We start from the raw sequence: 14159 nt of genomic DNA on the forward strand, positions 1-14159 counted from the left end.
CGTCACGCTTTCTCAAACTTAACATCTCTAAAACTGAACTCCTTGTCTTTCCTCCTCCTAATACTGATCCTCCTCTCTCCCTCTCCCTTCAAGTCAGTGATATCCACATACGTCCATCCCTACAAGCGCGCTGTCTTGGCGTCATACTTGACTCTGGTCTCACCTTTGAGTCTCACATCCAGTTTGTTGCCAAGTCCTGTAGGTTCCAACTCAAAAACATAGCCCGCATCCGCCCCTTTCTTACGCAAGATGCTACCAAGGAGCTTGTCCATGCTCTAGTAATTTCCCGCATGGATTACTGTAACCCTCTCCTGATTGGCCTCCCCAAAAGCCGTATTGCCCCGCTACAGTCTGTAATGAATGCTGCAGCTAGACTGATTTTCCTCTCCAGTCGGTCCTCTCACACCTCACCCCTCTGCCAGTCCTTACATTGGCTCCCTGTATCCTATAGGAGTCAATTCAAAGTGCTAACCCATACATTCAAAGCACTGAACAATTCCAGCCCCTCTTATATCTCTTCACTGATCCAGAAGTATGCCCCTCCTCGTACCCTCCGCTCTGCCCGCGACCACCTCCTGACCACTGCTCGCACCCGTACGGCCACCTTGCGCTTGCAGGACTTCTCGCGGGCGGCTCCTCTCCTATGGAATAACTTGCCTACTGCCATCAGACTCTCCCCTAGTCTTCAATCATTTAAGAAGGGCCTTAAAACCCATCTCTTCAGGAAAGCATATGGCCTCCCAGAGTAATCTCTCCCTTACATACCTGTCTCTTGCTCTCTCCTATGGGACAGTGCTTTGCTCTCTCCTCCAGCTCTGCTTCACTCCTACTTGATATTTCCTATCCTAATGTTTCTAATACCCCATGTCCTATAGACTGTAAGCTCATTTGAGCAGGGTCCTCTTCAGCCTATTGTTCTTGTAAGTTTTCTTGTAATTGTCCTATTTATTGTTACATCCCCCCTCTCAAAATATTGTAAAGCGCTACGGAATCTGTTGGCGCTATATAAATGGCAATAATAATAATAATAATAATAATAATATGAAGGTACAATCAACAAAGTTACAACAATCTTTTTATTATATATATATATATATATATATATATATATATATAAATTCATATTTTAAAGCTATATTAAACAATTACAAATTCAAAATTTTAGAGAATGTTTCAAAGCTTTAATTGCATGTACATTTGGCTCATATCACAAGTCCATGGGTATTCTTGGCCAGGGTGAATCTGGTGAAATACATAGAAATTAATATGCAGTTTTGTCCCTCCTTTGCAGCTTTATTAGCTTCCACTTGTAAAGTGTTTCTGTGGGGATTTTTATGCCCATTCATTCAGTAGAGCATTTGTAGGATCAGGCACTGTTGTTGGATGAGAAGACCTGGCTCACAGTCTCCGTTCCAGTGCATCCCAAAGGTGTTTGATGGGGTTGAGGTCAGGGCTCTGTGCAAGTTAGTCAAATTCTTTTTTACAACAAACTCATCCAACCATGTGTTTATGGACCTAGCTTTGTGCATTAAGGCACTGTCATGCTATAGAAAAGGGCCATCCCCAAACTGTTCCCACAAAGTTGGAAGAATAGCATTGTTCAATATATCTTGGTATGCTGAAGCATTAAGACTTCCCGTGCCTGGAAGTAAGAGGCCTAACCCAGTCCCTGAAAAATAGCCGCATACCATTATACCTCATCCATAAAATTTTGATGTTGGCACAATGCAGTCAGGCAGGTAATGTTCTCCTGGCATCTGTCAAACTCGGACTCACCCATCAAACTGCCAAACAAAGATGCATGATTCGTCATTCCTCACAATATGTTAACATTGCGCCAGAGTCCTGTTTTGGATCACCACTTGATACGATATTAGGCATTGTACTTGGTGATGTGAGGCTTGCAAGCAGATGCTCAGCTATGGAAACCCATTCCAGAAATCTCCCGTCACACAGTTCTTGTGCTGATATTAATGCCAGTGGAAGTTTGGATCTCTTCAGCCATGAAATCAGCAAAGCACTACAACTTTTACTCACCCTGTGTTTCAGCACTCAGTGAACCTACTATGTGACTTTACGTGGCTGAGTTGCTGCTGTTTTCCAATACTTCAGCTTTCCAATAATACAGTTGACTATGGAATATTTATTTATTTATAAAATATTTTACCAGGATGGATACATTGAAATTTCCCTCTTTTTCAAGTATGACCTGGGTAATATCTAGCAGGGAGGACATTTCACAAACTGAATTATTGCAGATGAAAATGGCATCCTATCACAGTACCATGCATGGATTAAGAAAAATAAAAATCACAAATGTTTATAAATGCAGTTTACATGGCTAGGGGCTTGATTTTATACACCTGTGGAAATGGGTTTGATTGAAATACCCGAATTTAATAATTAAGAGGTATATCCCCAAACTTTTGCCCATATAGTGTATTTCTAAATTTGCCTGAAAAAAGGTTATACCTTACTGCTTGTGATCTGTTTTGTTTACCGTTACTAATCTAGCCTTGTTATATCTGATTATGTACTTAATTATATCAAAAGCATTTATTTGGTAATTGAAGAACACTTTACTCATAGATCTTAATGAGAGAATTTCTATTAATTTACTTTTAAAATAATCTAACTCTATGATTTTTCTTCTTCTCTGGTGTGATTGTAAAAATAAATAAAATAGGAATCTACGGTGAAATAAATTAAAGAGAATTACTTTTTCAATGGCAGCTCGCAGTAAGTCCATGAAGACATCAAATAATGAAAGGTATGCAATATTTGAACTGCAATTTAGGGACCAACGTATATCTATATAATAATCTCTGTAAAGTTTCACTGCAAGCAAAAATAAACAATTGGAGCTTGTCTAGATAAGGAATGATAGACTAATAGCAAACTGAGGGACAGGACTTAGTCCCTTTATTGATCTCATTTTAGAATTGTATTACTGTGCCTATTCCTCATGATATTCACTCTGCCCCAATTGCAGGTAAGTGACTGTGATAGAGTATCGTAGAACTACAGGCATGGAAGTTCAGCCAAGAGAATTTTCAGCATAATAACAGCTGGTGTTAAAAAGCTGACATTAGTTTTATTGTGTGGGAGGAATAATAAAAACGGAATCTAAAATTAATCTGCTGATGAAAAATAAAAACCCTGACTCAACTGCTGGGGTTTAAAGGTCAATTTCGCTCCTAATAAATAAATATATTTACCAAAAATATACAGTGCTGATTCGTGATGCTATTAAAATTGAGATGGGGAATTATAAAAAAATTACTTGTGTAGATCCAGAACACGGCAAATGCTTTTTGCATTTTATTTAACACATTTGATTCCGATACACTGCTTTTCACACACCTGACTCTCTGTCCAAAGGTATTTGGATTTATGTTCGTTTTCTGGACCTTCTCTGTTAGCGTCTCTCTGTTGTGTCAGTATGAGGAAAGAAAAAGACTGTGTGTATCGATCTCACACAATGTGGGAATGGAGAGGTCAGTATGGTGGTTCCAGATCCACCATGAGGGGCTTGTACCCCAAATATTGTAAAGAATGTTGTGAGCTGCTCATTTGTGTCTCACTGGGTGTTTAGGGTAGTTTGATGACAAAAGGGCATTTTATTTTCACCAGTCATATAATAAATTCATAGGTTCTTGGATAATGCTTGATTGAACTAGACTCCAAAACATATTGATAACTGTAAATGTGTTTATTGAAAAATAGTGAAGGGGGAATAAAATAACTAACCTGTAAAGAAAAATTCAACTTACCATTTGACGTCTTCTTTTTTCTAAAATCTTCTTTTTTCAGCCCCAAAAAATGGCAAGTAAAAAGCCATAAGAACCGACGCAATTTAAAAAAAAAAAATAATAATTAAAAAAAAAATAATACATCTTCACCCATGGAGGGCTCCGCACAGACTGAGCTCTGCAGGTCGGGGGAAGACTTATAAAGCCTTGCCATGCCCTGCAATTAGGCTAAGAACACTCTGATTGGCTGGTTTAAGCCAATCAGAGTGCGCTTTGTCATTTTACACAGCGTGGGAAAATTCCAAAGTACTTTCCCACGCTGTGTAAAATGACACAGAACACTCTGATTGGTTAGATTCCAAGCCCACCAATCAGAGTGCTCTTTGTCATTTTACACAGCGTGGGAAAATTCCAAAGAACTAGATTCCAAGCCCACCTATCAGAGTGCTCTTTGAAATTTTACACAGCGTGGGAAAATTCCAAATAACTTTCCCACGCTGTGTAAAATGACACAGAACACTCTGATTGGTTAGATTCCAAGCCCACCAATCAGAGTTCTCTTTGTCATTTTACACAGCGTGGGAAAATTCCAAAGAACTTTCCCACGCTGTGTAAAATGACACAGAGCACTCTGATTGGTTAGATTCCAAGCCCACCAATCACAGTGCTCTGTGTCATTTTACACAGCGTGGGAAAGTTCTTTGGAATTTTCCCACGCTGTGTAAAATGACAAAGAGAACTCTGATTGGTGGGCTTGGAATCTAACCAATCAGAGTGTTCTGTGTCATTTTACACAGCGTGAGAAAGTTCTTTGGAATTTTCCCAATCTGTTTAAAATGACAAAGAGAACTCTGATTGGTGGGCTTGGAATCTAACCAATCAGAGTGTTTTGTGTCATTTTACACAGCGTGGGAAAGTTCTTTGGAATTTTCCCACGCTGTGTAAAATGACAAAGAGCACTCTGATTGGTGGGCTTGGAGTCTAACCAATCAGAGTGTTCTGTGTCATTTTACACAGCTTGGGAAAGTTCTTTGGAATTTTCCCACGCTGTGTAAAATGACAAAGAGCACTCTGATTGGTGGGCTTGGAATCTAACCAATCAGAGTGTTCTGTGTCATTTTACACAGCGTGGGAAAGTTCTTTGGAATTTTCCCATGCTGTGTAAAATGACAAAGAGCACTCTGATTGGTAGGCTTGGAATCTAACTAATCAGAGTGTTCTGTGTCATTTTACACAGCGTGGGAAAGTTCTTTGGAATTTTCCCATGCTGTGTAAAATGACAAAGAGCACTCTGATTGGCTTAAACCAGCCAATTAGAGTGTTCTTAGCCTAATTGCAGGGCGTGGCAAGGCTTTATAAGCCTTCCCCCGCCCTGCAGAACTCGCGCAGGGGTGGGGGCCAGGGGGGAGGACAGTAGGTCCCCCCGCATTATTTTTATAGCTCCCACCCACCGCGCAGGGGTGGGGGCGGGGGGAGGACAGTAGGTCCTCCCCCTATTGTGATTTATGGCCCCCACCCTCCGCGCAGGGGTGGGGGCCGGGGGGAAGACAGTAGGTCCCCCCCTCATTATTTTATGGCCCCCACCCACCATGCAGGGGTGGGGGCGGGGGGAGGACAGTAGGTCCCCCCCAGTGTGTATCAGGGTCCCTGAGGACAGGTGTCAATCCATATCTGCCAAGTGACCCTATATAGGGGGAACAGTCCCTATTCTGCTCTATGTCAGTGTGTATCAGAGTCTCTGAGGACAGGTGTCAATCCATATCTGCCAAGTGACCCTATGTAGGGGGAACAGTCCCTATTCTGCTCTGTGTCAGTGTGTATCAGGGATCCATAGTGATCAGGGATCACCGCGCATGGGTGGGGGCCGGGGGAGTACAGTAGGTCCCCCCCTCATTATTTTTATGGCCCCCACCCACCGCGCAGGGGTGGGGGCGGGGGGAGGACAGTAGGTCCTCCCCCCATTGTGATTTATGGCCCCCACCCACCGCGCAGGGGTGGGGGCCGGGGGGAGGACAGTAGGCACCCCCTCATTATTTTTATGGCCCCCACCCACCACGCAGGGGTGGGGGTGGGGGGTGGACAGTAGGTCCCCCCCAGTGTATATCAGGGTCCCTGAGGACAGGTGTCAATCCATATCTGCCAAGTGACCCTATGTAGGGGGAACAGTCCTTATTCTGCTCTGTGTCAGTGTGTATCAGTGTGTATCAGGGATCAGTGTGTATCAGGGATCAGTGTGTATGGGGTGGACAGTAGGTCCCCCCCAGTGTGTATCAGGGTCCCTGAGGACAGGTGTCAGTCCATATCTGCCAAGTGACCCTATGTAGGGGGAACAGTCCCTATTCTGCTCTGTGTCAGTGTGTATCAGGGTCTCTGAGGACAGGTGTCAATCCATATGTCAAGGTGTCAATATGTCATATGTCTGGTGTCAATCCATATACATTGTGATTTAGGAATGTTAGGTGATTTATGCCCTTTATGGATTAAAACCAGACTCTGCATCAACTGTGTAATTTTCCATGGGAGTTTTGTCATGGATCCCCCTCCGGCATGCCACAGTCCAGGTATTAGTCCCCTTGAAACAACTGTGGGTTTTAAAATTTGCCTGCCCATTGAAGTCTATGGCGGTTCGCCCGGTTCGCCGGTTCGCGAACATTTGCGGAAGTTCGCGTTCGCCATTTGAGAACCAAAAATGTTATGTTCGCGACATCACTAAAAGAAACATGTTTTTTAATTGTCTGATAATTTATTAAACCTTTAACATTAAGGGCCAATCTGTAGAAATGATGCATGGATTCAGAGGCAAATACCAAGTAATTAAATGTAACATTCTCTGAATTAAGCCTCTCGAAACCACCTTTGAATGTCTAGAATTAACCTCAAGCTAGAGATCTATTCAAAATGATCTGGACTGGTCTTGGATTGGGGCCAAATAACATGAAATAGCTTCAGGATGTGGGTGGCTAGTTCAGAAATTTCTCAGGAATTAAGTATAATGAAAATCTAATTAATTCCATTAAAGGAAAATGTAGGCTTACTGACTGTGTAAAACATCAGCAGCCAAATCATAATTAGATAAATAATATTTTCCTAAATACTTTGTAGCAAAAATGAGCGCAACATATGTGTAGGTTAATACAAGTTTCAAGTTGGTAGGTATAAAAATATGGACATGTGGGTATCCAGCAACCACTATAAAACAGGGGACCCTACCTGGCAATTTCACTATCTGTGCAGTGAAAGTTTTGTAAACCTTCTAGTACGGTTTCTAAACCCTTCATAACAAATAATCATCTCACAATAAAGAAAAAGTTTAAAATGCCCCCAAAAATCACAAAGGATGTTTGCACCAAAAAACAGGAAACAATGTCATAAGTAAGAAAATCCTATATCTTTGTAGCAGCCTTTCAAGAAAAAATGTGCTAACTGGATTTGTGACTTCTCTACAATTACTCATGTGCCAGAGAGGGAAACACACTGTCTTTGTTACATAGCCCCTCTCCCAGCATGTCAGTGATAGGATGGGAACAGAATTAAGGACACATTGGTGTAGACTGGAGTAAATGGGCAATAGTCAAAAACGTTAAGAACTCAAACTGGCCTGTAATGGATGACCATAATAAATACGTCATTTATTTAAAACAAGCTACATGAAATCTGCAAAAAATCATGAGAAGGACTCAGCTAAGAAATGTGAAAAGACTTTTTGGCAGCAATGCAAACCCATGTTATGCTAATGAAACACTGCCAAAACTTCAACAAACACAATCCCTACAGTGAAATATAGTGGCGGCAGCATCTCTTGGTGCTTGTGCTTTTCATCTGTAGGGCTTGCAAATTTTTTGAGAAACAAAAGAAGAATGGAAGAATCAAATACAGAGCAATACTACAAGAGAAGTGTTTCTGTTTGCTAAGGAGCTAAAACTTGAGAGAAAATTTGCTTTCAGCAAGACAATGATCCCAAGCACAAGCAAACACAATTTTCAAATGACTATACAACAATAGTGTGAACATTTTACAGTTGCCCAGTCAAAATCCTGATCTCAATTGTATTGAGAACCTACAGGAATTTTTGAGTCACAAGTGCCACTCACCCAACCTAAACTAGCTTGAGCAAATCTGCCAAGAAGAATGGGCAAAAATTACAACCAGCCCGAGCTCAAAGCTGGCAGATATTTGCCAAAAACTATTAATGCTGCTATAACAGCAAACGTGGCCTGTCCTGTACATTATGACTTGTGTAGTGCCCAACAATTCTTAGCACACTAACAGTGAGAATTCAAAGTGTATTCAAAGTGAATTTAAATTTTAAGGTAAAAATAGCCAAATTGGGAAAATATACTTTCAATTTAGCTACTCTGGACTAGTCTTAAAACAATGCGGCAAAAGTTAAGACAGAAAACATAAAATTTGGCTAGCACACTAGCACGTTGCAAGAACATAATTGTGATTAACTATCTTTTGTAAGTGTCCCTGCACATCTCAATCTCTGAGGAAGAGAATGGAATCGTCTCAAGGTCTCCATCACCAATATAACTTTCAACCAGTTGGGAGGGCTGGTGTTTGACTGGTAGATGTCTACACTCTCGGCAAAACTGGTTACATTCTGGATTAATCTCACGTTTGACTGTCACACATATCTGATGTGTGTGGGACCTATTACAATAAACTGCTACTTTCACACATGGCTAGTGTAGCCCTTTATATGTGAATGTTTGTACTCGTATGCAAATAAAATAACATTTAATATACGTAAATGAAGGAAAAAGGAAAAATAAAGAATGTGCATAGTGCAAGGACACATAACACTTGAAAGACAAAATATTATGTAGACTGCGGGCCCCTGGCAAGGTATATCTGATGTAGTTATTTAAAGACATTACTACATAGTTCTCTAGATGACTTGCACAAAAGATATGTACTTCAATGCCTGCTTTATGGAAAGGGAAGTAACAAAGACATAACAACAGACAATTCAGAGGTTGTTATAAGAGGTTCATGGTAAGAAAAATAGTATTATGGGCCTGCGATATAAAGAGGCTAAAACACATTGGTGCTATCAATCAGCTGTTATATTTCAGATTAGTCTCTTTTGCTATAGTTTTATTTTATTATTCTGACTGTTAAAGAGGTTATGTCACAGCTGATACCCTACTTTCTTGGAAGCTAACAATGAGTTTTAACATGTTAAGACCTTTAGGCGCCCTGTATAAAAAATCTTTACAGCGCCCCTCCCTGGCCACATCCCCTCATTCAATATCTTCCATCGCTGAAAACCTCCAGTTGTTATTGGCCCAAAAACAAAGAGATTAGAAAGTTAATAATCAAGTTTTTATCAACAAGCATTAAACTGGTAAGATCATTATAAATATACTTATTAAATATAACCCCTGTAATCAAACTAAAGTCACAAATAATAAATATCTAACAAATATACTAACACATTAAGGTGCAGATATACAGTCCTGAAAAACAAATTGCCAGAAGGTCATTAAACGCACATTCTTTTTTTCAAGTAAATGCACTTAAAATAGTTAAAGAAAAAAAAAAGGTCCAAGGCACAAAACATAGATTGCAGGCTGCATAGTGTACACCATAAGGTAATCCATCTGCTCTCCTGGCATTTGCTGCAGGCCTGTGACCTAGCACACCTAGCATGGAGTGCATTGCTTAATTGTCCATCTCCTCTACTCCTCGGCCTGCCCACTCCACTCTCCTCTCCACCAGAAAGCCTGACTATCGAGACAACTGCCTCTAAGGGGAGTTAAATTGGAGAAATACACTTTGTTCTTACTTATAGCTTTTCCATCTGCCCGCCCACTGGCTGTCATGTCTGCCTACTGTATGTTTGGGTGGGCCCTCCCCCCACTGCCAAAGCAGAAGGATCCAGAACGGGGAGCTCCTAGTCCTAGGCTTCCTAATTTAAGCTTTAGACTGCAACGGAAATAACTGGGCAAAGTAATCTGGATTCAACACTTTGAGTTAAACTGTTTGTTAACTGCTTAACCCCTTGATGTAAGCAGTTGCCCCGGCATTTCCTTCTACCATAACAACTTCGTTCTGATGAAGATGTTATGGCGCTTAAAGTTTACCTTTAATTTAATTATTAGAACAGAGCCTTGAGCCTTGAAAGAATGAGTAATACGTAACAAAATATACATGTGCCAAATTCAATATTTAAATGGTTACTATGGTTACCCATGTTTGTAAACTGTGTCTCGCCCATTGCCGAGGCTCTTGCACATATTTACTATGATTTGTACCCTGTTTGAGTGAGAAGCTTGTTTTCTGACCTTCTGATCCCCAGGTATCTATTGCTTTGATGATGCTATTGTGTTATATGTGATTATGTTGTATGTTTTACTTTTTGTGTATGTTTTGTTGTATGTTTTAAGTTTTGAATAAACTTTAGTTAGAAATGCTGCTACCATGCAGTCAGTGCATATTTTCCCAGTACAACTAATTTTCTGACCTGATGGATCTCAGTTTTATAGGAGGAATATCCAGGATGTTATTGATGACATTGATTCAGCCACGATAATTTACATGGGTTGTATTGCATATAGTTAATCATTCTCATTGGGACTCCACTGACAGAGGGGAAACTTTTCTTTCAAAATCAATCTTTGTATCCCTGGTACAAGGAGTGAATTAGCACCCACTGATGTAAAAACTATATGATGGAATTATTTTGTCATCCAATATTAAGACCCAAACAGACCTGGTGGAATCATTCTGTCATGGTGGCAGGAGGGACATATTAAGAATGAAATCTTATGCATATTTATGGGCTTTCAAGACAGACAACTGTTTGCCAGAGGATATAATAGTATAGGCAAATGGTTCAGAGCGCTGTTATCCCTGTTTAACGTCAGCCAAATAAGTTCCAAAGAAATTTTTTATGTTAAACGGAGGACTTAGCTAACTCTAGAGTCAGAACCACACTTAAGCAAATATAATTTTTGACCTTTGTCAAAGTATAAATCTGCAGACTTTAATCATCATGATTTGATGGTTATGAATTACTTTTTTATTTTTTAAAGGCACACTGTTGTAAGAAATTAAAGAATATCTTTTTTGTAGCATATTTTTAAAAAATCTTTTACATAATTAAAAATCTGAAAATTAAACAACTTTAGAAATGTCAGCTACATTTGTTAACTTGAATTGATTTAAAAATGAATTAATTTCAATTATATGTTTGAGCACATATTAGTTAAAATAACTATTTACTTCCAGGAAGTGTACCACATTTATGAAAGTCTTTTTTTTTTTTTGTGAATGTCAAATAATATTAATGGAAACATTCAATTCTATGTGGCAGTATTCATTGCCCTTTATTAGTCTCATTGAAAGGAAAAAAATTGCAAGAATTTGTCATTCTCATGAAGAACTGAACAAATTGCCACTGTTAATGCCAAAATAAGAACCTGACAAAAATATATTTCTCACTGTACAAGTAATTAAAAATGAAATATAGATTTGGAATCCACACAAATAACACCTGCTGTTTTCGGCTTTTTTTTTTTTTTTTTGCTTTTTTGTTCATACACAGTTTTCCGTCACGTTTTCTTTCCCTTTCTCTACAAGAATAAACATTGCTTATAAAAATATGAAATATTAATAAAAAACTGAGGAAAAAAATAGAAATTGATAAAACATTTTTTTAATTATTAGCATTTTTTTTTAAATTGGTTTATACACTGAACAAACATATAAATGCAACACTTTTGTTTTTGCCCCCATTTTTCATGAGCTGAACTCAAAGACCTAAGAGTTTTTCTATGTACACAAAATGCCTATGTCTCTCAAATATTGTTCACAAATCTGTCTAAATCTGTGTTAGTGAGCACTTCTCCTTTGCTGGGATTATCCATCCACCTCACAGGTGTGGCATATATAGATGCTGATTTGACAGCATGATTATTGCAAAGGTGTGCCATAGGCTGGCTACAATAACCAGGTTACTAGTAGTTTGAAAATATATTTATATTTCCGGAAACAGCAAATGTCAGATTTTCTTTACTTTGGTTCCTAAAATAAGTAAAGTAAACCTTCTTATAATAAACATGAACAGGAAGGGGCATTGGAGATCCTACTGGAATTCATTATTCATTGGAATCTAAAATACTGGACCCTTTTAAACAGGAAGCAGAGGTCTCAATCATGTATTTCTAAGATGTCCATGTACAGCATTATAATTGAGAAAACTGGAATGTGATGTCTTATATCCATATTCTGCTTCATTAACATGGTGGCATGTGCCAGCCTATTTATAAATTATGTCCCAGAAAACATAAACCATAACACCGTAAATCTGTCTTTTCATCAATATCAAAATATAAACATAGAATAGACATTTGTAACTCGTAAAAAAACATAGAATAGACATTTGTAACTTGTAAGATAAATAGCTGATGCAAACCAAAAGAAAAATGTCAAATGTACTAACCTTAATACATGCGTGGATCCATTAATGGTCGTGGTAGAACATGGGACAGTTTGTCCTAAAATGGAAGGTCTCCGGTATTTCTCATCTCCACAGCATAAAATTATGAGGAAGGCACGCCTGAAAGACTTGTTTAAGAAGGCATACAGGAAAGGGTTCAATCCTGAATTGATGTAGCCTAACCAGAGAAAAGCTGTCCAAAGTTGACCTGGCACTGAATAGCTTATGAAAGGGTCAATCACATTGGTGATAAAAAACGGGGCCCAGCAAAGGCAGAAGCAGCCCATTATAATGCACAGAGTTTTGGCAGCTTTGGTTTCCGTCTTCATCCTGTGGGTTGTATGCTGATCTGGATGGTGGTGCCTGTGGTCAGCTGGGGCACCTGCACGTTGCAATACTCCAATCTGCCTGGCATGCTCTCTAGCTGTTACATAAATACGATAGTAAGCAAGCACCATCAGGAAGAAAGGGATGTAAAAAGCTACCACTGAACATGTTATAGCGTAGGGTTTATTCACCATGAAAATACAGTACGTCGAGTTGGAATCTTTGCTGAATTTTCTCTTTTCTATCTGGAAAAATGAGAAACAAATGAATATTTCTTGCTGTGCTTTAAGTAAACTAATGAAATGAATTAAAAAACCCTTGCCATAAACGTTGCTATTAGGCTGATACCAGCTTCTTCAACCACCACTTCTTCAACCGCTTCTTCAACCAGATGCAGTTTAGTTTTGTGTTTACATTTATTCTATAAAAAATAAACTGCAATAAATTGAAATCCATATTGCTAAATTTAGTCTGAAATAGATAAAGGGTTACTCTAACTCTTCTTACATATATATATATATATAGGGCTGCAATAAATTAAGGATGGGAGACACAAGGCAGAGATGAAGGGTAGAATCAGAGAATGTCTGCCACCAGCATGCAATGTGTAATGACGTAAAATATGCACAGAATTGAAATTTGGCAACGCGGAACAGAGTCACGTTTGCAGGGGATATAACTACTCAGTACAAAAGTGCAAATATCTCTGGATATGTGGTGTTTGAAGCAGCCGGATTCCTTCCTATAAGGTCACTTTAAAAAGCAGAAGTGGTCATGGAAATTGGGGTAACCATTCAAGGTGGGAACATTTTAGCTTGACTATTTCAGCTTGACTTTTGCATTTTGGTTTTTAATTTATCATAATTGATTATTTAGTGAATTAACCATAGACTCTTTGCTCACAGTAGGATTGATTTTATTAAATGGTATTAAGCTATAATGAGCAACAGCTGGCTTATTTAAACCAAACTTCCTATTCAGGCTCTGATATCGTTAGATAGCATGCAAATTCCACCAAAATGAAAGAAAACAAATGTATATTCTTCATGGATTATCTTTATGTATAGTGACCCAATACTACATACCTTTTCAATATGTTTGATTTTTGGTCCATATTTACTAGAGACAATACATCTGGTGAAGTACTTTTTTTTAAGAAAGACAATTTTGGATGCTCATAAAAAGTTCCGACTGGTCTGCTTCTATGTAATGATAATCTGGCATTACACAAACTAACCAGTCTGAAATAGTGGATAACTCGCAAAGCCGATTATCCACTGGCCTCCCACGCAGATCACTGATGTATGTATAATAATTTCAGGCTTTTTGACATTGTATAGATTTCTGAGAGATTAAACGACTGAGGTGCAAGAAAGGCCTGGACACATATAATAAAAAAAAAAAAACCCAGCTATTTTAATGGCAAAAAAATAAAATAAATAACTTGGTATCGGCCTTGTGTACATTTCCTTTTCTTTTAAACCATTTAAGAGCAATGAACAGGTTTACTTTGCTTAATTTGTGCCATCATTTTATTTAATTGAATTATTCTGCAGTGATACATTTAAGAAAAGTAGACAGCAGAGCATGGGTGATGGCGTCACATTCTACAGGCTATTATACAGGCGATTTAA

The 14159-nt window shown here is 38.8% G+C and overlaps 1 protein-coding gene across 1 annotated transcript in view; it reads right to left on the reverse strand.

Annotated features, from left to right (window-relative positions):
• HTR4 (5-hydroxytryptamine receptor 4) overlaps window positions 1-14159 on the reverse strand; it is a 495782-nt gene that overhangs the window by 129150 nt on the left and 352473 nt on the right. Inside the window, exon 6 of the mRNA XM_063445224.1 lies at window positions 12202-12770. Within this exon, the coding sequence (XP_063301294.1) occupies window positions 12202-12770 (569 nt within the window). The remainder of the gene's footprint in view (window positions 1-12201; window positions 12771-14159) is intronic.

The sequence above is a fragment of the Pelobates fuscus genome, chromosome 3, assembly GCF_036172605.1.
Source record: "Pelobates fuscus isolate aPelFus1 chromosome 3, aPelFus1.pri, whole genome shotgun sequence".
NCBI classification, from domain to species: Eukaryota; Metazoa; Chordata; class Amphibia; order Anura; family Pelobatidae; genus Pelobates; species Pelobates fuscus.